At 56.7% G+C, this 23246-nt stretch overlaps 9 protein-coding genes across 9 annotated transcripts; 4 read left to right on the top strand and 5 right to left on the bottom strand.

The window, feature by feature from the left end:
* Positions 1-2071: 2071 nt before the first annotated feature.
* PHYSODRAFT_384436 (hypothetical protein) lies at positions 2072-2968 on the top strand (the record flags this gene model as incomplete). Its single annotated transcript, XM_009528104.1, has 1 exon — positions 2072-2968. A coding segment is annotated over one exon (897 nt), but the record flags the coding sequence as incomplete, so codon positions are not given.
* A 734-nt stretch (positions 2969-3702) lies between these two features.
* PHYSODRAFT_331322 (hypothetical protein) lies at positions 3703-6387 on the bottom strand (the record flags this gene model as incomplete). The annotated part of the gene is made up of 4 exons (XM_009528103.1): positions 3703-3788; positions 3895-3954; positions 4021-4211; positions 4310-6387. 4 exons carry the CDS (start codon positions 6385-6387, stop codon positions 3703-3705), a joined length of 2415 nt encoding a protein of 804 aa, XP_009526398.1.
* Positions 6388-6630: 243 nt separating this feature from the next.
* On the bottom strand, positions 6631-7236 carry PHYSODRAFT_406947 (hypothetical protein; the record flags this gene model as incomplete). The annotated part of the gene is made up of 2 exons (XM_009528102.1): positions 6631-7040; positions 7113-7236. Coding segments are annotated over 2 exons (534 nt in total), but the record flags the coding sequence as incomplete, so codon positions are not given.
* A 3752-nt stretch (positions 7237-10988) lies between these two features.
* On the top strand, positions 10989-12856 carry PHYSODRAFT_331320 (hypothetical protein; the record flags this gene model as incomplete). The annotated part of the gene is made up of 8 exons (XM_009528101.1): positions 10989-11106; positions 11178-11414; positions 11503-11589; positions 11679-11781; positions 11851-11917; positions 11996-12080; positions 12150-12675; positions 12742-12856. 8 exons carry the CDS (start codon positions 10989-10991, stop codon positions 12854-12856), a joined length of 1338 nt encoding a protein of 445 aa, XP_009526396.1.
* A 137-nt stretch (positions 12857-12993) lies between these two features.
* Positions 12994-15708, top strand: PHYSODRAFT_360489 (hypothetical protein; the record flags this gene model as incomplete). Its single annotated transcript, XM_009528100.1, has 1 exon — positions 12994-15708. The coding sequence occupies one exon, from the start codon at positions 12994-12996 to the stop codon at positions 15706-15708; it is 2715 nt and encodes a 904-aa protein (XP_009526395.1).
* Positions 15709-15925: 217 nt separating this feature from the next.
* Positions 15926-16255, bottom strand: PHYSODRAFT_409769 (hypothetical protein; the record flags this gene model as incomplete). Its single annotated transcript, XM_009528099.1, has 1 exon — positions 15926-16255. A coding segment is annotated over one exon (330 nt), but the record flags the coding sequence as incomplete, so codon positions are not given.
* A 735-nt stretch (positions 16256-16990) lies between these two features.
* Positions 16991-17773, top strand: PHYSODRAFT_285912 (hypothetical protein). Its single transcript, XM_009528098.1, has one exon. It carries the CDS (start codon positions 17025-17027, stop codon positions 17511-17513), a length of 489 nt encoding a protein of 162 aa, XP_009526393.1. The 5' UTR covers positions 16991-17024; the 3' UTR covers positions 17514-17773.
* Positions 17774-19653: 1880 nt separating this feature from the next.
* PHYSODRAFT_314719 (hypothetical protein) lies at positions 19654-20638 on the bottom strand (the record flags this gene model as incomplete). The annotated part of the gene is made up of 2 exons (XM_009528097.1): positions 19654-19668; positions 19844-20638. 2 exons carry the CDS (start codon positions 20636-20638, stop codon positions 19654-19656), a joined length of 810 nt encoding a protein of 269 aa, XP_009526392.1.
* Positions 20639-21133: 495 nt separating this feature from the next.
* PHYSODRAFT_360486 (hypothetical protein) lies at positions 21134-22928 on the bottom strand (the record flags this gene model as incomplete). The annotated part of the gene is made up of 6 exons (XM_009528096.1): positions 22783-22928; positions 22619-22710; positions 22359-22548; positions 21922-22291; positions 21849-21894; positions 21134-21778 (listed from the first exon to the last, which is right to left on the bottom strand). The coding sequence occupies exons 1-6, from the start codon at positions 22886-22888 to the stop codon at positions 21134-21136; spliced, it is 1449 nt and encodes a 482-aa protein (XP_009526391.1). The 5' UTR covers positions 22889-22928.
* Positions 22929-23246: the final 318 nt, after the last annotated feature.

Below are 23246 nucleotides of genomic sequence, written 5' to 3'. Positions count from 1 at the left end.
CGCGGATTCGCCGCGAAACGCTCCGCGCCGAAGGATCGCGGCGAGGTGCCACTGGGCGCGAAGGGTGCTGCTGCACTGCAGGCGGAGGTGTGTTTGCTTGTCCTGCATTGCGAGCGCTTGGCGGTCGGGCCATCGCTTTGATGCGCTCGGCAACTGGTCCCTTGCCGTGCAAAGCGTTAGCGCAAGCACGCGCAGTGCTAGATGAGATGACACCGCCCAGATGGAAGGCGCTTCTGAGGCTCCTGCAAGCTGCTGCAGCATGGTGTCCGCGGCACATGCCGGGGCGTCCTCACTTCCCCAACAGGCCTGCTCTGCCAGGCGTGTCTGGTGATCACCATCAGGATCCCGACCCGATGATTGACGCGCGTGCGCTTGCACACCAGTGCAACTTCAAGCTCCTACGCAGGTCAAGCCTGTTGTAGAGCTACATATTCGCCCAGCGATGCCCCCGCAATGAATGTAGCCGCGTTCACCCCGTCCAGGCATTCCCACCGCTATTGTACTCGTCGAGACAACCGTCCAGGATCCATGTCGATCGCCGAAACGTCCGCCGCCGTGAGGCAAATCGATTGCAAAATCGTACTTATCGCCGGCTAAAGTTCTTTGGGTGCACTTCCACCCTCTTCACGCCCCTTCGCGCGCACAACTGCAGGCAACGGTAGCTATCAATAGCTCGTCGTGCCGCCGACGCTATCAATAGCCCGCCGACAAGACACCGACGCAAGGGCAACGCCTTCAACTGCCGCGCCCGAGCTCCACGCAACGTTGCCGTCACCGACAGACACCTGCGGCAGGGCCGAGTAGACTAAACTGAAGCAGGCGCCGCCGTCTCAAGCCCCGACCGACGTTCACCTAACACGCAGCGTTGCGCGCGCGTCTCACGCCCGCCGTCATGTCGGGGGAGTCGTCGTCGCCGTCCGTGCCGCCGCCGCCGTCGGCGTCCGCGTCGGCGCCGGCGCACCCGCCGTCCAGCGCCTGCAAACCCAAGCGCCAGACCTTCTCCCGCTTCCTGCGCCGCTCCCCGTACGGCGAGCGCCGGTCGCGCGCCGTCGCGCCTGCCGACAGCGTGCCGCACCCGTCGGAAGAGCGCGCGCGCAAGCGGCGCGGCGCCGGCGCCAACGACCTCACGACGCGCCGGCAGAGCGGCGTCGCGCACCTGCGCACCATGCACCGCGTGCGGCTGGCGGTCGGCGAGTTCATGCGCCTGCTGAGCGTCGAGCTGTTCTTCGTCATGATCGTGCTGTTCTACGGTGTGTTCGTGACCGTGCAGCTCACGATGGCGGACGACACGCTGGCGTCCTACAAGCTGGCCATCGACGTCACGGACATCACGGTCGGCTCCATCCTCCTGCTGGAGATCACGCTCAAGGTGTTCGCGTACGGGTTTCCCTACCTGCGGGACGTCTGGGCGCTGTTCGACGCGCTGGTGATCGTCATCAGCTTTGTGCTGGGGGTTGTGGCCGCACTGGGCACCACGTCCGCGGTCGTCGTGAAGATCCTGAGGCTGCGCGTGATCCTGCGCGTGCTGCGCGTGCTCGTGGTCTTCGAGCGGGTCAAGCAGCGATCCAAGTCCATGAACCTCATGCACCTGAACAAGGGCGCGATCACGTCGCCCGTGGAGCACGTGCTCCGCATTCTTAACGAGTTGAGGTTCCACCCGGCAATTCGTCCGTCGCTCAGGGACGGGCTGGACTTCGCCATTGACGCGATCAAGAACAACAGACTCTACGATGCCAACGAGGAGCTCTTGGCGGTGGAAGGAGTCGACGACGACACGCAGAACTGGCTGCGCGGCGAGATGCTGCGTGGCAGCGATATGAACAAGGTGCTGCCCGGTACGGAAGAGGAGGGGGACCCGAACGGTCCCAACCGCAAGCGTCGGAGATCGTCGCTACGCAGCTCCGACTCAGACGTGGACGGACACGATGTCGGCAGCGGCAGCTCTGACAACAATGCAGCGGTGAAGCCTCAGACGCCGCACCGACATCACCACGAACACTCACTGTCCCATGGAAATCGGGGAACGACAATGCGGGAGCTGCTTCCGACACTGGACTCGGCGTCGGAATTCGAGCTGCAGAATTTATTGCAGGGCGTGAGCTCCTGGAACTTTGACGTCTTCCGGGTACATGTTGTTTCGGGTGGAAATGCGTTGTGCTACATTGGCCACCACCTCCTGCGTGACGGGCCTTGCCAAGCACTGAATATTGAAGGCAACCTGCTTGTGAATTTCCTGCTGGAGATCCAGCGCGGGTACATCGCTACGAATCCGTACCACAACGCCATTCACGCCGCTGATGTCATGCAGACCGTGCACTATTTCCTCATCCAGCCAGAGCTCGGGCCGTATCTGCGTCCGCTAGATCGCGCGCTGGCTCTGATCGCAGCAGGCGTACACGACTTCATGCACGACGGGTTTAACAACGGTTTCCATATTTCAACAGCGTCAGAAATCGCGCTGCGCTACAACGACCATGCCGTGCTGGAAAACTACCACGTGGCGCAGTCCTTCTTGGTGATGAAGAACTCCGACCTTAACGTACTGGGCCACTTAGCACCCGACGACTTCAAGTACGCGCGTGACATGATCATTCAGATGGTTCTGGCAACGGATATGGCCAAGCACTTCGAGGATGTCGCACTATTCAAGACCAATATTCTGTCGGCTGCGCTAGATGAAGACGCGGTGCTGGTGAAGAATGTAGGCGACAAGAAGCTGCTGCTCAAGATGATCCTGCACACCTGTGACGTATCTAACCCAGCCAAGGAGCGCGAAACGATGCTCCGGTGGACCGACCGTGTAGTGGAGGAGTTCTTTGTCCAAGGAGAAATGGAGAAGCAGCTTGGTCTTCCTGTGTCGCCCTTCATGGACCGAGATACAATCGTGCTCAAGAAGATGCAGGTTGGCTTCGCTGATTTCATCGTGTCGCCGCTCTTCAGCGTCTGGGCGCAAATCCTGGTCAACATAAACTCCGTGGCCTACCGCACGTTGCTGGCGAACCGTGAATTCTGGGCATCGCTGTCAGATGACTTCAAGCCTCACATGATTAAAGACGTGATCCGCGATCTCGGTATGCGGCGCCAGCGCGACACTGTCACCCAGAGTACCATTCCAGAGGAGCAGATTAGTCCGCGTTCACGTCGCAGCGTCGCCAACATGCTGCTTGGGACGGATGACGGATGATTAGATTAAGGTTTTCTCTTCGGAATGGTGTCATCCCAGTGCATGTTCCACTAAATTATCTGGGATGATCAAGAGAACCAAACCAAGTTTTGGCCGAGTCCGTGTTAGAAGTTATTCTGCTAGCGCGTAGTACTTGTTGGCGACGGGGTCATAGTAGCAACGCAGGAGTGGATCGTATACCAGCTCAATGGACGCAGTGGCTGGAGTTTGAAGACCTGACGATGATTTTTGGGACGATCGGCGCGTGCTGCCTTTAGAAGCGGATCGTTGTTGGACGTTACCACTTGACGCGGGTGAGCGGTAGTTGGCGGGGCTGTACTTTCGGTCGCTTTCTCGACCAAAGGGTGAAAGACTCGCTTGAGCATCAAGTTCCGCTGTCCAGTCGGTAGACTCCAACAGCCGTTGCAGTCGACGAGCAGAGAAGGAGGACGACAGCTCACTGGAATGGGATAGCTTCAGAGACCGCTCTTGGGATTTTCTTTCCTGGAGTTTGTCTCGTGTCCGTCGAGAAGGCTCTATCAACGGAGACTTTGCAGGTACCATTTTTGCTGGTTGGTCAAGGCTGGCACGTTGATTTTCGTGGGGGTGCTGGTTTCTTCGAGGACTGCCAGAAAGCAATGAAACGAAGTTATTCGAGTGTCGCGTGGGGGTTGCAGCTTGCGTTGGCCTCGAAGACTTTCTGTCTGTCGAGGCTGAGATGCTATCGCGACCAGTTGCTCTGTCATCTTCAAAACGGCTATCGCTCGATGCAGCATCTTCCACCAGATCCTCTGCAAGTTAACCACCGAGTTAGCTGCCTCGCAGCATTTCCCACCGACAGGTATCAGGAAACTCACCGAAGTCGAAGCTCGAGTCATCGCCGTCGTCCTCATCATGCAACGATTTACTGCTGTCGTCGTCATTCTCAGGTTTGGACTCAATAAGCTGAGGACTCGTTGGACTTGCATGACCGATTGAGCTCTCGCAGTCGCCATCTTCGTCGGGATCGTGGACACTCCCCCCACCGCTAGCACTAAGCTCGCTGGTTCTACAACCATGGGCGTAGATAGATGAAGTAGCCCATTTCAATAGAGAAACTTAAATAGGCAATTCACAAAAAAATAGATAAAACACCTTGCAACTTACAGATCAATCGATAGTCCGGTGTCTCCATGTCCAGCATCAAACTTAGAGTCACCACCTTGTCGATTCAAACGCCATTCCTTGTCTTCATTCGCTTGTCCCTGGTCCTGTTCGGCTGGCGTCAAGTCTTTCCTGGCCTCGTCAACTGGTTCGCTGGCAAATTCTTCCTCATTTGAACCTCGCTTATGCTCGTTCACTACTTCGGCCTCGTTACCTTGACTATTGCCTGCAGACCGCGGCAATAGCTCTCTCGCAGATCGTTTTGCCGCCAGCAGCTTCACAAGTTCCTGCTCGTCGGCATCATCTTCTGCGTCACTAATGGCGTGATTGATACTCTTTTCAAGCTGCGCGTGCAGATCATCAAGACGTGGAGCTTTGTCGTCGTCAAGTGATGGCGCCAATGGTTTCACGTCTTGTAGCAGAGAGTCGAAGTCGAACAACTTAGACGAACTTTTACCAGTCGATTTCGTTCTCGACTTTACCATAGACGAGAAAGAGAAAATGGAGTCCTTATCCGTTGTATCATCGCGACTACGACGTAGCGTGTCATCTGAAGAGGGGATCGCGAGGTTTGCGTTCGTGTCATTCAATTCTCGTCTCCAGGACGAGCTCAGTTGAGTACGATCGTCTTCATCGTCTAAAAGTAGAGGCCCGTCATCGTCGTTTAGATCTTCGTCACGGAGCTGCTGCAGGTACCATTCCCCACTGTGCAGTGATGTGTGCCGCAGAAACAGCTCCCTGTCTCGCTCATCCGCTTTCTCGTCCTCATCCTCCAAACTCGCGAGCTTTTGTTGAATCTCCCCCAAGATGGATTGACGAAGAGTTTGACTTCGCTCGCCACTCCGCAAGTCCTTCGCGTTTGGAGACGCCATCATGCTGGAGTTCACGCTGTTTGGAGGGCTTAGAGCCCGATCTGGGACTTGTACTGGTGTTGCTGCAAGTACCATTTCTTCCTTCTTGGCGTCGTGGGGTCTGTTCTCTTGATCAGAAGACGCACTCTTTGGCTGCGGTAGTTCTGAGTCTTGTGGCGTCTCAAAAGCACGTCCACGAGAGGACCGGAGTTCTGAGGATGGGGATTCGATTCGTGGTGAATAGTCCTCCTTCGTCACCATCACCACCTTCCCGACTCTCGATTGCGGCTGGCGAAGTTTACTTCCTGTAGTGCTCACTCTGGCTGGCGTACGCAAACGTTGGTGGCCCAGGCCACTCGCTTTGCTGGCGTCCGAATCGGTCTGAAGCTCCACTTGTTGCTGTACCAAAGCTCTTCGCTGCACCAATTCACTCCCTGGTCGCACTACTTGCGCTCCTTTGGTGCGTTGTTTGGTCGGAGCTTTCCCCGGCGCTGTTTGGCTGCGACGAGAAGATTTCGGAGCGCTGCTGTTGTTGTTAACAGTGACAGCAACTCCATGGACGCCTCCGATCCCTGAAGCAGGCTCCATAGCGAAATACAGCGTCGGAATCGGTAGTGCACCACTAGCTCCACGCTGCGTTGCCGAGAACACGAACTGTCTCGGAATATCCCGAATATCTGCGTGTCTGACAACCTGTGAGCCTCGTGACGGCGTAGGGGCGTCCTTCATGGTGAATATCCGCTTGAGGCGACAGCTCCCACCAATGCAGAGCGATTCCATCGAGCGGTAGCCTGAGTCCGGGAAGTGAACCTCCGACAGAGTTTGCAGATCGAACACGAGGTTCATCCACTGGTCCCGAGGCACATCGGCAGCGTTGAGGGGGAGCTGGACATGCAGAGCTGTGCGTGCTGTCTCCCGAAACGCTGAGGCCACGACGAATCGGCGACGCACCTTCTGGAAGTCCGAGAAGCAGATCTCCACAGAGAACGAGCGGGTAAATGGCACCAAGAGCTGAATAATCACAAATCTTTGAGCCAGACCAAGCGAGGACGAAGCGGCTTTAGGCAGCTGCATCTTGGTCTCCGAGCTGCCGTCGAGCTGGAACGCATTGCCTCTGATCCCCTTGTCAAACGTTTTGGAGATCTTACCCTGCAGCTTCCACGCGGCGGCAGGCGCCTTGCCCTGCGCGCTCAAGAGCTCCACGAAGTCCCCGCCTTGGAAATACGCCATGCAACCTAAGCACAAAGCAAAAGCACAACAAAACTGGAAGTGTCCGTTCACCAAAAGCAGTTTCCATCGATCCAGGCGGCTTGTCATGCAAACGATGTTGGGGTTAGATTACAACCAAGAAGTGCTCTCATCGTCGTGACTAGCTGAAACGACAGGCGGGGAGGTCTCGCTCGGCTGCTGTTGTTGCTCTTGGCCTTGGTCTTCGCCGTCCTCTCCCTGCGGTGACTGTCGGGGTCGCCTTTCTTGCGCTTGCCAACGCTGCACAAGGTTGTGCACGTCCTTCATGAGAATGACGTGGTTCGGAGACCGCTCCTTGAGGAACTCGAACACGCGGCGACGAGTAGCTCCGCCGCGCCACAGCTGCTCCGCTTGTGCAAGGACTTCAGGGTCACGTACGCGTCGAACCTCGCTGTACTGCTGGTAGAGCGCTTCCGAGAGCTCGTGGTTGTGCTCTACCAAATGCTTCGTGACCACGACACTCCAAGTGTTGGCGCCATCCGTGCGCTGAAGCGTGGCGCACACCTTGGCAGGACACTCGGTGGCCCGGACGTTGTGACTCACTCGCTGACCGCTGCCACGACTGCGGCGCTTCCAGCCGTGCGTACACAAGAACGTCTTGGAGTACCATTCGTGCTCTTCCGGGACGACGTGGGCTCGCGACAATCCATGAACGCCTTCCTGCTCCGTCTCCACTGCGGCGTTGGGGTCTCCATCGTCACCTTCACGCACCGCAAGGCCTCGACTCGCAGCAAGCTGACGAAGACGGACGTTGCGTGAACGCACCGAGTACGTCGTACGAACTCGGTAGAGCTGGAACGTTGCAGTCGAGTACGCGTCCAGGTACTTGTGAAAGGCCTCCCACGTGGGGTATCGACGCACGATACGCGGCACTCGCCACACCGTCTCTCCACTCTCGGTAGTCACCTTCTCGATCTCAACATTGGACGATGGCTGCCAGGCTCCCTCCATGTCTTCAGCGTAGAATATGGTATCATCAGCGTCAAAGCTGTGGTCAGGAGCGGGGAGAGGATCGGTGGCGGGGACGATGGTCACGTAGTTGCCGCCGCCTGCTATCCGGAAGCACGTGCACTGCGGTGCTTGACCGTTAGCAGAGCCCACTGCCTGGCTGCCCGATTGGGTCGTGATCGGCCCATTATCCGTTGAGCTCGAGGATCCGTGTACTCGACAGGCAACAGAAATCACGTTCGTCCCTGACGAAGGGAATCCGCCTGATACCATTCCGGCATGGTTGAATAGCACAACGTTGGCTGCAGTTAAGCCTGGCGACGCCACAGCTGCCAGGGTGGCCACGCCCTCGCACTCTCCTGACCCTCGTCCGAGGTGAGACCCATTGGGGGTGCCCGTGAAAGCTGCTTGAACTGGTGCTGGCTGTTGTTGCACTTGCTGTTGCTGCTGGTGAGGTGGTTGGAGTTGTTGCTGCTGTTGCTGGGCTTGTTGTTCAGCTGGGGGCTGCTGTGCCTGAGGAGGTAGGTAGGAGGGCGTCGTGTTGTACGGAAGCAGCACGACTGACGGCACAATTTGCTGAGGGACACTAGTCGAGGCCGCCGAAACTGCAGCCACATTTCGTTGTAAAGCTGTTGCCCCACTCACACCAATTCCAACGGGATGGTTGTCACCAGGAGACGAGAACAACTGGGCATGGGCCACAGCCTCCGCTAGACCTACCTCCATTTGCGCCGGAAGAATGGTCTGCTGAGAAGCCATTTGACTTGTATCTGGTTGAGCCCCTTGCATTGACACACTATCAATCACTGCGCTTTGGTCGGGGGTCACGTATGCCTTCCGTTTAACCACGGCGGCTTCGCTCGACGTGTCAATTGCGAGCAACTCCGGGTCGTAGATCCGACGGTTCTCGCAATAGTGCTGGTAGAGCTCCCGCGACAAATTGTGGTTGTGATCCACGACATGTTTGGTCACAACCACGCGCCAGCAGCTATCATCGCCGCCTTCGACGGGGGTAGTAGTAGCTGCTCTACCGGACGGGTTCATGTATTGCACGGTCGCACAAATCTTAACTGGGCACGCTGTCGAGCGCACAACGTGTGCGGTACGTTTACCCGTGCCTCGGTGTCGCTCCTTCCAGCCGTGCGTGCAGGTGAGGGTCTTCGAGTACCATCTCCACGACTCAGGAATCTTTCGCGTTGCAGTAACCCCGCTCAATGCTGTGTCAGGGTCGCTTCCGTTGTCACTGTTCTCAGCGTTCTCGCCATCCACGTCCCCGCGCCTCATCTGCGTGATCTTCTTGTTCCTGCCCTTCGCCGAGCTGGTGGTTCTCGTACGGTAAAGCTGGTACGTGGCGTCCGAATACGCCTTCAGACTTGCGTGGAAATCGTCCCACGAGTTGAACACCGACTGGAGCTTGGGAACGCGCACAACAATCTCACGCTGAGCCGGTGGCGCCGTGGGCGCTTCTTCGACGCTTGTTTCCGGTGCCATTGCTTCGGCCTCGAGTAGTGATGAGCTGTCTCCGCTTGGGCTGGGCTCACTTGAAGTTGGTTCCAATGATGCAGTAGCTAAAGTCGACTCAGTATGAGCATTAGGTTCGAAAAGATCTTGGTTGCAGGGCTCTTCGACCTGCGTATTCAACCGGTGGTTGTGTTCGGGCACCTGGCGGTTGATCACGATGTGCCACTGGCCGTCAACGTTGCGTTCCACCCGAGCTAGTATCATAGCTGGACACGGACCGCTTCCCCCATCTTCTCCGGCACGAGGCACTTTGCCCCGTGCTCTACGTTTCCAGCCATACGTGCAGATCAGCAACTTTGAGAACCACTTGTACTCGTCGGGAATCAAGCGTGAAGATGGCGATGCTGTATTCGCAGCAAAGCTTGCATAGCTCGCAACATGGTGGCCATCTGATTCTGCTTTCGCTGCGGCGGATGCCAATATCTTCGCGTTTCTCGAGGCAACCGACACAGTCGATCGAGTGCGAAACACTTGCGCCGTATCGAACGCGTACTGCGCTACGTAGTCGTGGAAGGCATCCCATGTTGGGTGCACCTTGACTGCGATTCGTGGCACACAGAAGCCACCACCATCCAGCGCTCTTGAGGGGATTGTCCCTGGGGTCAAAACTACAGCCCCGAGCGGAGGCATGGAAGCTAGAGGCGTAGCATTCTTGACGCGTGGTCGGATCACAAACTGGTTGCTGCTAGCTTCCGTGAGCTGCTTATTCGAGCGATGGTCAGGCATATTCCCATTGGGCGCAGCAGGCGTGGAGCCCAACGCGTCCGACACCATGAATGCCATCGACGACGTTTGCTGCTGGCTCTGCTCCTCACTGGACGTGAGCATACGGAACACCCCAGTCCGCTGGTTGGCCTGGTCGAGCAAAGACGTGAGCTGCGCAGTGGATAAATCTACCGAGGGCTTCGCCGCTCCGTTCGTAGCGCCCGGTGCATCTCCGGCAACAGTCAGCAACTCTGGGTCGTAAATACGCCGATTCTCCGAGTAGTAGAGGAACAATTCCTTGGACAACTGGTGGTTGTGCGTCCGTACATGTTTGGTCACCACCACCTTCCAGTCATCGGGCCCCGCTCCTCGGTGCTGCAGTGTCACGCACATTTTGGCAGGACAGCTCGTAGAGCGCACCACCCCGGACCCACGCTTGCCAGTGCCGCGATGACGGTCCTTCCATCCGTGCGTGCACTTGAGGGACTTGGAATACCATTGATTCCGCTCCGGGATCAACGTGCGTTCTACCAGCTGCTCTCCACCATCAACGTCGTGCTCCATCGGGACCCCCAGCTCCAGCCCGGCCTTCCTCAACGCGCCAGCATTACCCGCCGCGTCTCCTTTCGTTGCACCCTTGGCAATCTTCAAATTTCGGCGCTTGACGGACGTGGTAGAACGGATCACGTAGAGCTGGTACGTCGCCTTGGCGTAGGTCTTGAGCGCTTCTTCGAAGGCTTCCCACGAGTCGTGCACCACCTGGAACTCTGGAGCCACCACCATAAGCGTCGGCGTTGCAGCCGACAAGTTGGCAGCAGTAGTGTGCTGCTCTACCATCAAAACTTCGGCCCCCATTGCATCGGTAGTCTCCGGTAGAGCGCCCCCTTGGCCCACAGCTGATGCTACTGCGTCTGCAATTGCGACGGTAGTCTCCGCAGCTATTGGGAGAGAGTTGGGTAGAGCGGAGGCCGCCTCGTTGAGCTGCTGCAGGTCATGGGCCTCGTTGTTCCCGCGCTTGGAAGGGGGTGCGTCCTCCGCTAGAGACGGAGAGCGGCCTCGCTTAGTCGCCATGGGGTCTACAAAGGCAGCGGCGGGGTGTTAGTCATACTGCGCGTCTGAACGTATTCGTGCGGAGCTCTCTGCTGCGCTCTACCTTGGTCGGCCTCTGCTTCCAGGCCGGCGAGTCGGGGCCAGAGTGTGGGAGAAGTGTTCCCTTCCTTGTGCGACTTGTGCGGTTGTGTGGCGCGTGGCCGCTGGAACCACAAAAACTATTTATCATGTTTGGGAAGACCTCCAAGACTTGATACCGAAAGGTCGCTAATTTTGACGCGATGCTTGTCAACAGGAGACATTTTGGGCGGCTCCGAAGGGAAACTGAGGTGCAGTGCGTTCACTGAGCGGAGGACGGGATGGCCTCCATGCTGCCCGCTTTCCTGCAGATCGAGGTCAACTGGCTGCGCGGGCTCTACATCGCGCTGTTCTTCTGCAATGCCATCTTCGCCACCTTGTTCAAGACGATCGGAAGAGGTGAGTGGGGGGCGTTGCAAGGTTGCTTCGAGTATCTCGATCGCTAAGACGCATTTGTTCCGCCTGATCAGACTTGCTGTCTTCGTTCGGCACGTTCTCCGACTGTGACGAGACCGACAGCGCGTCCTGCCAGGGCAACCAAATGATCTTCCGCGCAAGCTTCAGCATCTCGATGTTCTTCTTGATGCGCGCACTGCTCAGTCGGTTGGGCTGGGTGCAGCCACGTGCGCGAGCTATCAAGATCCTCATGTGGGTCGAGGTACCGGTGCTGATCGCACTGCTGGTTGGGTCGTTCTACATCCCAAACTGTGAGTGATAGCTTGCATCACCGATGCCAGGAAATCCTGAATTCGCGTCTGCTCACTGTGATGTCAACATTATTGTGAACATCATTAGCCTTTTTCGACGGGTATGTGCCTTTTACAAGAGTCGCCTCTGGGTTCTTTATCCTCTTCCAGATCTTCTCCATCGTCAGCGTTTCGTGTACGTGAGCTCCATCCGCTTTACTTAAGTAATCAGATCTTCATAAATTTCACAATTGTCGGAGAATTTTGCGCAATGCAAATTACTAGACCAGGTTCGAGATACGTTGCTGGAACGACTAGAACGCGCGGAAAAGGCCGAGGCTCAGGGTGAGGCGAGAAGCGGGTTCTGCGCCGGCAGCGTTTGCATGTGGTGCGTCATGGATATCAGCACTATAGTATACTTAAGTATGTGTTCTTTCTAACATCTCTGCGGTTGCAGGAAGACGGCCTTCTTAGGCGTGTGCGCAGTTTCGATGGTTTGCATAGGGTCTGGGATCACCTACTTGGTACGAGCATCAGTTTGTCCTTTACGCGTGCGCATATGCCCCTCCTCACTTACGAATTGTGTTCACAACGACTACCAGTACATGCGCTTTGCCGATTGCGACCTGGGCCTAGCGTTCACGACCATAACGATCATAGCAGCTGGCCTTTTGATCATCGCTTGCGGTAAGACGCGCGCGGCTTCCAAAATGTTCGGCAACGCCAATTCATCTAACGTTTGGTCTGGATACGCAGTCTCCCCGTGGATCGAGGTGGGTTTGCTGCCACCATGCGCTATATCGGCGTATCTGGTGCTCATGTGCTGGCAAGCGCTAGTCAGCAACCCGGTAAAGTCGTGTGAGCATCGAAGACATCCGCCTCCTGCACCAAGAGACGAGGAGTCGTCCAACACGGACAGCATGATCGCCAACGCCGTGATAGCCGCGTTCGCGATGACGTGGACAAGTTGGCGCACGTCAAGTGCGGCCGCCAAACTTCTAGTTCGACAGGGGCGAACGCCTCAGGGCCGAGACACTACAGTGTCACGACCTGCTAGCGCTGATCGCCACCACGACCAGCAGTTCGCTAGCGTCGTGGTCGTTGATGTGCATCCAGCCCAGCACACGGACGAAAGCCCCGCCCTCGCTCCCGCTGGCACAACGGTGGAGCCTCCTCAGCCCGGTCGAGAGCTCATACACGAACCGTGGCAATTCTACAGTATGATGTGCCTCGCCGGCCTGTACATGGCCATGGTGCTGACGGACTGGAACTCGGCGGACGGGTAGGCTGGCACTTGCTCTTTACTCACAGTTTGGTGTCCATTTACTCACTCTTTTTCTGCCTCCAGCTCCTTCAATAACATCTCCATGTGGGTGAAGATCGTGGCGCAGTGGGTCACGATACTCCTCTTCTCCTGGACGCTCGTGGCTCCCAAGCTCTTCCCCGACCGGGACTTTAGCTGAGCTACATAGTAACATCCTCCAATCAACCCACTTCAACTTGGTCCAAATATAGTCCGGCGCAAAAATTGTACTCCCCTTACCCCTCTCGAGACTATTTCTAAATGGGGAGTCACATTAGCCTGGGACGACCGTCCACGATGCCGACGCACCCGGAGACGCCGACTGCCGCGGCCAGCGCCGCCTCAGCGGAGCCTCCGGTGCACGCAAGCGCCAAACAAGATGCGCAGACCGACGGCACATCAGCCACACCCGCTGACGTGACCATGGAGCCCGCAGAAGGCGAGAAATCCAGGGACGACGGCGACGCGTCGGTTGGCGCGCAAAACTCCGCGCCCGTGGAGGCTCCTGGGGCTTCGGGGGACGTCAAAATGGAGGAAGAAGGGAGTTCAGAGAAGAATTTGAGGTGTTCCGAGTGCGGCCTTATTGAGAGCTCCACGCGGGGCGATACGCTCCGCGTCTGCGTGGGCTGCAAGCTTGCAGTGCATGAGAAGTGCTACGCGGACGCGTTGCCAGTGCCCGAGACGGTGGCGAAGGGTGAGACGCAGCAGGACGACGAGGAAATGAAGGATGCGGACTGGAAGTGTGACTGCTGCCGCCGTGGAGTCGAACGGCGAGCTGCTACGTGCGTGTATTGCGGCAAAGGAGGTGGCGAGGGAGCGTTGAAGCTCGTGGAGACAGCAGGAGATGCTGCTTTTTGGGGCCGGTGCGCCAAGTTTGGGGAGGAAGAGGAGAAGGAAGCAACGACGGGTGATGCGGTGCAGTTCGGTCACGTGCTGTGCATCAATTGGGATCCGCGGCGACTGGCTGCGCACGTTGTGAGGGAGAGCAAGATCAAGCCTGTTGAGAAGTTGACGAAGAAGGAAGCGGCTGCGAGGGAGGCAGCAGCAAAGGAGGCGGCGGAGGCTGCTGCTACAGAGGAGACTAGCGGTGAAGCTGAGAAGACGGAGAAACCTGCGGAGGAAGTCGAAGAAGTGGTGCCTGACGTGAACGAAGTGATGATGAGGGATCCGCTAACGCCGGGTGAGTGCTGCTTCTGTCACTCTGGTCGTGGTGTCCGGATACAGTGTCGCCGAGTAAACTGTGCGCAGTTTTTCCACGCCATGTGTGCGCATAAAGGGAACGGGCACGTGGAGCTTCGGGCCGGTCATATCCTGCAGTTCCACGCGTATTGCGAGCGCCATCGCGACTGCACCGAGGACATTGGCGACCTCCTAGCCAAGCTAATCACGCGCCCTATTCGTCTACTCGTTGGCCGTGATGACATGCGTCGGTTTGGTACGGTTGCGAAGCACTTGCCGGATTACACCACTGCTGCTGAGGTGATCCGGGATATTGCGGCGCTGGCGGTGGGGTATTGCAACAAGGGACTGCGCACTTGCAAGACCGAGCCGCCTGATTACAACTACAAGCACCTTCAGGTTCTTCAGCTGATCCTGAGTTACGTGCCGCAGCTCGAAAAGGTGTACGCACTGCCGCCGACGCCTGCTCAGGACTTGGTTAACGACAAGAAGTTGTTCCGTCGTCTTGAAAGGGCATTCAACCCGCCGAGGTACTTGGCCAAGTATCCTGGTCCGTTCAGCCAGCAGCATACTTGTGACGTGTGCTTAGACCCATTCCACGAGCGGCAACACCTTTTCTACTGCTCTGGGGGCGACGAGTCTGCCGTTCCTCACGTCCAGCACTGGAGATGTACGAAGCGTCGCTCAAGTGCTCGTGAACGCGAACGGTATCTGCCCGTGGCTGGCACTACAGCTGGCGCCAAGAAGAAGCGGAAATCGATCTCAATTGTTCAGGATGGAGTGCGAAAGGACATTACACTTCCCAAGGGCCTCCCAAGTATGACGGATGACATTATTTGCGGCGTCTGTCGTGCCCCAGTTGATGCACGTGGCCTCATCGCATCCCGTAAGGAGGCCAAGCGATTGGACTTTGAGAAGAAGGAGAGCAAGTTTGTCCAGAACGGTTGCTACATCAACCCTCTAAGTGCCAAAGGGTACAACGGCTACGCCCACGGCACAGCTTCGAACGCGTCAGTTCGTAAGCCACCGAAGCCAACTGACTGGAAATCCAATGGCAGCTTGACAGGGCAATATGTAGCGGCTCAGCAAGCGTTGGGTCCACCGAAGATGGATCGGATCAACGTCCAGCGCACTACAAGGTGGCTAGCCTGCGTGGCCCAAATCATTCGCCTCACTGGCACCCCAGCCTCGACCACTGCTACGACTTCGAAACCCTTAGAGAAGCCCACTGGTAAGCCCGACGAAGGTGTGTCTACAGCGGCAGATGCCTCCACCGCAGCATCCTTGAGCGTGAACGGTACTGCTGGTCCAAAAGACAATGCAGAGATAAAATCGGCACCAGACGCAGCGGTAGCAGGATCTAACGCGGTCAACGGCGTATCCAAGACTGAACCAGAAGCGGAACAACCTCCAGTACCTGCCACTACCCCTTCGCCGAGGACCCGATCCCCTAGGACGAAGGACACCTCGCTCGTGACGCCGGCAATACAAGCCCAGTTCGACGAAGCCATGCGCCTGGTTCGGCCGTACGACTCGTACGCCTTGAGCAAGTTAGAAACCGCGTACGATATGCTCGTGCACCGCAGCGGCCCCGGCGTTGCGGTGCTGCGTATGCTCACGCACGAGTACACGCGCTTCGTGTATATCAAGCACACTCGCGCAGTGGAGAAGGCGCGCAACGAGAAACGCAAGCGCGCCGAGCACGAAGCGCAGGAGCACAGAGAGAAGGAGCGCAAGCGCATGAACCTCGAGGCGGAGCGGGCACTCAAGAAGCAGATGCTGGCCATGCGCAACAAGCAGCGGCAGCACCTGAAGGCCACGTCGTCCAAGTAAAACCCGGTAATCCAAAACGCAGCTTTTGATTGATGAGAGGACAGGTCCGAATAGAATTTTAGGAATGCAATCAACCTGCCCAGACCACACTCAGCTAAGGTGATCTCTACCAGTTCTAGTCGTCCTCGAACTCGCTGTCCGAGTCGGACGCGTCTCCGTCCGTGATGTCCATGCCCTGAGCGACTTCCTTCTTGATGACGGCGCTGACCTCGAAGCAGCCGTCGCACACGCTCTGGACGGCGCTCTTGGCATGCGTGTAGGCCATCTTGAAGCCCGGGTGCGAGTTCTGCGGGATCCACGTGACGAAGAAGAGCTTGCTGGACTTGCGCCCGTCGGGCGTCAGGAACTCGTGGTCGTACACGGCGTAGCGGCAGTCCGAGTCGGGAAGCGCGGCGTTGAAGTCCGCGAACGAGGCCGAGGGCGGCGCCGTGGCGTCGACGACCACCTTGTCGGCCTCGATGCGGAACAGCACGTAGCGGTACTTGCGCCGCATCTTGAGCTGCTTGAACTCGGCCACCACGGCGTCCGTGGGCGCGATGGCGTTGGCCGACACGTCGCTCTGGTGGTGGATGTACTGGGCCACGCCCGCCGTCTTCATGTGGGGCTCTGCCATGGTCGAGAGAAGCTAGAGGTGATGATGTCGGTGTTCTTCTTCTTCTCGCTTGAAGGGGAGGAAAGTATCTGATCCGCTGACGCAGTGACTGGCGTCACCAAACGTCGGTCACGCCACCGACTGCACACTCTTTGATACTTCAACCTTACTCATGTCAACTTGTCTATCGCGCCAAAGCACGAGCTGTTGCTGCTTAGCCGCATCGTCCACAGCTGCTCCACGAAGCCCCCCTGATGAGCAGGCTGTTCGTCTCCTGATGTTCATCGCCGATAGAGTCGCCGCCACCTGGGATCCGACGTCGAGGTCGAGGTCGGAACCCGCATTTGACCCCAAAAAATAGTCCATTAAGCGCGCTTAGCGCGCTAAGCGCGCTTAAAAAGGCCGTTTTTTGTGGACCACACAACACATTGTGTGGCTGCTCTACAACCGGTGGTGGCTTCGGATAATTGGCCAGCATCGCGCTCCGTTCTGGATCCCCAGTTAAGTTTTCCCCTTCCCAAGGTACGAGTGCTCTCCAGCTACGCTGACAGCTATAGCTACAGATCCTGGTGGTGCAGGCACCGGCCGCAGCACAGCAACGCTAACGGCAGCAACAGCAGTGGCTGCGCCTGCTCTACCTCCGCCCCCCACAGAAACAGCTCCACTAACTGCCATGTCTTGACCCACTTCAGGTTTCTTTCCCCACCCACTACACTTATCTACAATGGCTGACCACGAGGAGCACGACTTCGAGTTCCACTCGACCGACGCCGGTGCCTCGGAGACCTACCCGTCTGAGGCTGGCCAGATCCGCAAGGGCGGCTTCATCATGATCAAGGGCCACCCGTGCAAGGTGGTGAGCGTGTCGACCTCCAAGACCGGCAAGCACGGCCACGCCAAGTGCAACTTCACGGCCCTGGACATCTTCACCAACAAGAAGTACGAGGACATTGTGCCCTCCACGCACACCACGTCGGTGCCCTTCGTGTCGCGCGCTGAGTACACGCTGCTCGACATCACGGACGACGACTTCTGCTCGCTCATGGACGACTCGGGCGAGACCCGCGAGGACATCAAGCTGCCCACCTTCCCGGAGACGTTCGCTGACGAGATCCGCGCCGACTTCGACGACGGCAAGCAGCTGGTGCTCACCGTGCTGAAGGCCTGCGGCACTGAGCAGATCATTGCCAAGAAGGAGGACCTGGCCGCTTAAGTGTAGCACACACACAGGTTCGCTCCGCCTTATGGCTCCAGCCTTGTTCCGCAAGGCGGTGTAGCCGGCGGGGAAGACGCGTTGGAGCCTCGTAGTCTTCAGCATCAAGTCGCGTTAGCCTATTTTCTATATTTTTTGGAGAAAGAGGGCGCCACTAGAGATGCTGCGGGGTCTTGCACTGGCGTCCCCAATGGGAAGAAGCTGCTGGTTGCAAACGAGGTGCTAAAGTAGTTGAATATTTCTCTCTTTTTTCTTACTACGTACCCTTGGCGTTTTTGCATTGTACTCGTGGTGTGTCATTCCCAACAAGCGTGAAGCCATGTGATGCGGTTTCGTTGGTCCGGAGGGACTTGAGAACAGTCCGCGGGATGTGGGGTAGACGCATGGGACACCAAGCACCCGCCGAAAGTAGCCAACAAGTGACGATGATATTGACATGAATTCTACGAAGTTTATGAGGTCTATAGATCTAAAGTTCGGCCACGTCGCCTTTGCCTGGTTGCTGGGGCCAGCACTGCAACAAGAGCAAGAGAGACAGCAAGATGCGCCACCTCGTAAAGCATCTGAAATTCACCACAAGACGCAAGTTAGACCAGACCATACTCGTAAGAAGCGTGTGTGTGTGTGGATGTTCAGGATCCCTTTTTACCTTGGGGGCGAAGACGCTCCAAATGAACAAGTGGAAGCGCATGAAGTACACCACGACGCTGTAGATGAATAAAAAGCCGTGAGTATCAGCAATACCTCAAAGCAATGCTCCCTGAGTGAAATACTTACGTGTAGACAGCGAACCGAAGTGTCTGATACGTGAAGATCGTAACGCAGGCAGCTTTCTTCGCGCTTGACGAGTCGCTCGCGCTTTGAGCTTTTTCTCCGGACAGCGCCGCTAATGCTTCGACGGATGTTGGGACGTCCAACCACTGGAAAAGATTCACAAAGCACACAAGCTGTCCGGAGAAAACGCTGACGAACGTCAACGCGCCAACCAGACCCTGCGAATACGCTGACAATCCATGGTACGATTGGCTGATGTCGATTGTCGTCACCAAATGCGAGTTGCCAAGCGCGAAGAATGCTGCTTGTGATACCCACAAAGCTAGCCCTGCCACAATGACACCGTTGTGACGAAGTGAAGCAGCTTGTTCGCACTCTAAGAGCCTCGCGACCGATTCGATCTGCAGACAGAGGAGGCTAAGAGTCGGAAAATTGGTCTCGCGCTGGAGCAAGCCAACTAGGAGCCAAATGATCATTTCCGTCAGCAATAAGCGAAGTCTTCGTCCAACCACGACCGTCAAGACCGCGAGTAGAAGAACACTCGCATACACCACGCGCGCGCTAGCATCAGCATCCAGCGATATCCACCCCTCCAGTGCTCCTGAGCCTTCAACACTGTTCTGGTCTGAAAGCTCTTTGACCCGAAGGCTCGCCATCATGCCAACAAGAAACAGGAACCCGCTGCAAATGCCTAAACCAAACGCCACTTGCTCTCCCTTGCGCTGAGCTGTTACCGTTTGATGTACAGCCTTCCGCAACACAACCGCACAAATCGCAACCACACAGGCACTCAATGGAAGGATACTTGAAGGAACCGTGGCGGCAGTCGATAAAATCGATACCGAGTCGTCAGTAGCCAACTCGTTTCCAAGCAAGTTCGTGTCGACGTGAAGCCCATTTAGTCGCCAGAAATTGATGATTTGGTTGCGTGCGCGCAGCATTCGTGTGATCACCAGTAAGACCCCCACCCATACGAGCCCAGAACTTGACGGTGCTGCACTATTCGACGACTTTCGCCAACGGAGCAAGACGATCCCGATAGCAACAAGTAAGGAAGTCGTCATAAAGAAGGCGGTTGCGTGCTCATTTTCGATGGACGAGCTTGACGACAAGCTGGCAATCTGCAGGATACTGCCCACACCCAGGACACTAAGGAGGAAACTTGTTCTCTGACCCATTCCATACTTGGCTTCCGCTTTGACTGCTGCAATAAGCATCACCAACGTAGCAATGCCACCGAAGAACAGAAGTACAAGGCCAGAAAAAATCGCGCTCGAATCGTACTCGGATCCATCGCTCTGAGCGACTTTTGCTTGCAGCGTCGCACAGGCTTCAAGTACAGCATCAGCAGTCTGCTTATCGACTGCTAAGCCATTTTTACCTTCCAGAAGTGTAGACAGCCTGCTCAGCGGTGCTTCGTACTGCTCGTTGAACCTTGTAAGCGCTGAAACATGGAATTTGATCTTGGCCAATGTATATAGCTGCTGGAAGTTCTGGTATAGCGCACGCAAATAGTACGATTTTGGGTGAAGCGCAAAGTTCGAGGTAGCACGGACGACATCCTCAAGAAGCAGCCCGCTGCTATACAGCGGAATGGGTAGCCCAAAGAGCGAAGAAATCGTAGGCACCAAATCCACCTGACTCCGCTTCTGCTTGTACGATATATCCTCCGACGAGCGCATAGGCTCACCGTCACCACGCATAAACATCAACAGCGCAGAAGACTCCTCCAGCGTCGCACCGCCGTGGTTGCCCACTTCAGACATGCCATGGTCACTGCATAGCAAGATCAACGACGGTCGCGCTGAGCTGTCGTTCTCCATTCTTCGAGCATCTTGTGCGCGGACTGAATCCACCACCAACTGCACGACACCATCCATCTCCTCCAACTTCTCCCGCATCAATGGCGACCTCGGTCCACGTAGGTGACCAACGTGATCCAACCCCAGATAATGCAGCACCAAGGCGTCCCAATCTCCACTCTTCTCGTTCTGCATCGTTGGGTCCAACTCCTCCTTCAAATGCCTTGTCACATTGTTGTCCACCTCCACGGTATCCCTCGTATAAAAGCCCGACGTACCGTCCGAGCGCTTGAACGTCTCCGGGAACAGTTTGAGCCACGTGTCGTCACCGTAAAACACAATCCTCTTCCCACTGGCTGCCAATAAAGACACAAGGTTGGCGTCCTCGTCCAATGCTGCCGAGTTAAAGTTCTTCAAAATGTCAATAAACGCCGGCGCTTTGCCGGTCACCAGCGCCTTGAGCCGAGGCATCGTGACGGTCGGAACGCTGGCATGTGCGACGTATCCGAGCGCTTGACCCGATGCCACCAGGCTGCTGGTGAACGGCATGTGGGCGTTCAGCTCCCCTTTCGTCTGCTGTCCGTCTCCCTCTGTACTGCCGTGCATTGCGGCGCTACCCAGCACCATGTCGGCTCGCAGCGCGTCGATCAACACGACGACGAGGCGGTCGTAGGCGGCGTCGGCCTGCTGGACGCTGTCGTGCTGGAGGTTCTGGTCATCCCAGTCGGCGGTTGAAGGCGCGGAAGACTGGAAGAAGACCTCGTTGAGACGCAACAAGCCGCTCGAGCACAGATACGCCCCCAGGCCTGCGCACAAGCACAGCAGGCGCAGCGTCATGTTGCGAGCGATTTGTGCACTTCAGGCTACACAATGCTTACACAAAATTTCAACGGATTGCTTTGTATTGAGTTTTGTATGGTCCACTTCAACTTGACCGCTAAATGGATTACTTTGTTAGGCTGGTGTGAACTTTGATGTCAGCACTGCTACTGTAGCATCCGAGCTGCTACATGTACCGAAGGTTTACATAACACGATTGTCACGTTACGAGAAGTTGCCGTTGGCGACACGCTGGTTCTTGGCGGTGGGGTCGTCGGCGCCGAAGCGCGTGCGCAGGACGTTGTAGCGGCAGAGCGCATCATCGATGTTGATGTACGTGCCCTGAAGGTGGCGCACACCGTCCGAGCACGGCATGAACTGCTTCCTACCGTGTAGGACTCGGCGCTGGTTGAAGATCACGGTGTCGCCCTGGTTCAGTCTGAACTCGTAGCGGTGCTTGCCGCCTTCCACGAGCTCGTGGAAGACGCGGTAGGCGTCGTAGTACGGCATCACGTCGTCGAACGGAACCCTCAGCGGACCCTCGAACGGAGGACTCCAGTGCACTGCTACCACCTCGTCGCGATGGTTGAGCTGGATGTGCGGGCGCTGGTACTCCATGATCGTCGCCTTTTCACGAGTGAGGTGGTGCTTCTTGAACGTAGCGGGCACGCGGCAGAACGTAGCGAAGTGCTCCGGATGGAGTCGACGGAACTCCTCAGTAACAGCAAAGACATCCACGAAAGTCGACTCGCCGCCCTTCACAGACTCGTCGAAGCGGAGCGCGTGCAAGAACTGGAATCCCGGGGGAGACTCGTAGTACGCCAGGTCAACATGACTCTTCAAGTAAACCGTGGTGTACGCAATATTCACCTACAGTGGAGGAGCACGGAGCTTTCAGTTAGATGACACAGGAGCTATTTGGCAACCGACTACTACGTACAGGTTTGGGTTCTGCCACGACGTCGAAGACATCGCCATACTGGAATCTGCAAAAAGAGAGAAAAACAACACACCCAACATTAGTAAATGCACATATTCGAACACTGGCCAATTGCCAATAAACGTACGAGTGCGAAATTGGAGCAATGCGCTCTGCAAGCATCTTGACTGCGCCAGGCACCGTCGGTGTGTTGCGAATGACAGTGAATCCATGGTCAATGACCTGACGAAGCGCCTCGTACAGGCCCTCGTCGTTGTTGGTGTCCATCATACGAGCATACTCCGTTGTAGGAACAGGAGCATCAAGCGCCAGCGGCGTCGTAGCCATATCGTGAGCATGCTGGTCCAGCGCCCAGTCCGAATAGCTATTTTCAAGCAGCCACTTGCACGAGAAGCTCGACTCGTGGCGGTCGTTCCACACGATGTTGAGCGTATCACCCTTCACTACACACAGAAGCACACAATTAGCATTCATCCACTCTCACTAACGCTTCAACTCCGCACTGCCTACCAAAAACTTTTTCAATGTCCAGTTCGTCTTGGTCAATCTCGGCGCAGTTTACAACTCGCTGCCCCGTCGGGTGGCCACACTCCGGACACGGGCACCACGTGCGCAGATGCAGCAGGTGAAACCTGCTCCGCTTGCCGTCCTGCCAACGCAGCGTGATGAACTCACGGTCCTGCACGTCCACGCCCAGAAGCTGTGCATCGCCAACAACAACGTCAACCTCCAGGTATTCACACGAATGACATACAACGTCAGCAACGCACCTCCTGCGCAATGGACGCGTGCTCATCGTGGTCATGGGAGTCCGTGACGCTCGAGAACTGGCGCCACTGCATGCACTTGGCAGAGCGCGATGCTGCAACAACGATGATGCAATATGCGTCAACACTCATCGAAAGTTCAAGATCGCAGCCGAGTTGAAGCGCACCTTGCTGTTGCACCCAGCTGCGCTGCAGGATCGGCGCCACAGCGTGAGGCTGTGAGGCAATAGACGCCGAGACGGCACGAGGGATGACGCGGGAGAACCGGCGCATACTAGGGCTGTGGCGCTGCACGAAGGTCGAGGGCTTGCTCGCTCCACCGCACTAACTGAAGTGCGAGAGAAATGCCGACGGAAGTTCAACGCCCGTCAAACGTAACACAAGTCTAGCAGCATCTAGTGGTCTTACAAAACGCAAGAAAAGGCGCTGGTCTATCGGAACTGCTCGCCAAGTGAACTGAAACGCAATGACATTAAAGGCAATGCTATACGCAACGCTGGACATTCACCACTACGACACTGGTCACCGGCAAAGTAAGGCAAGATGAATGGAGAATGGGCACACGGTTGGCCGTGCTAAACATTAATGAGACCCGCTGAATTGAAACCCGAGAGCTGCATACGCAAAAATT

This window comes from Phytophthora sojae (genome assembly GCF_000149755.1).
Source record: "Phytophthora sojae unplaced genomic scaffold PHYSOscaffold_4, whole genome shotgun sequence".
Classification (NCBI taxonomy): domain Eukaryota; phylum Oomycota; class Peronosporomycetes; order Peronosporales; family Peronosporaceae; genus Phytophthora; species Phytophthora sojae.
This window is presented reverse-complemented; position numbering and strand designations above follow the sequence as displayed.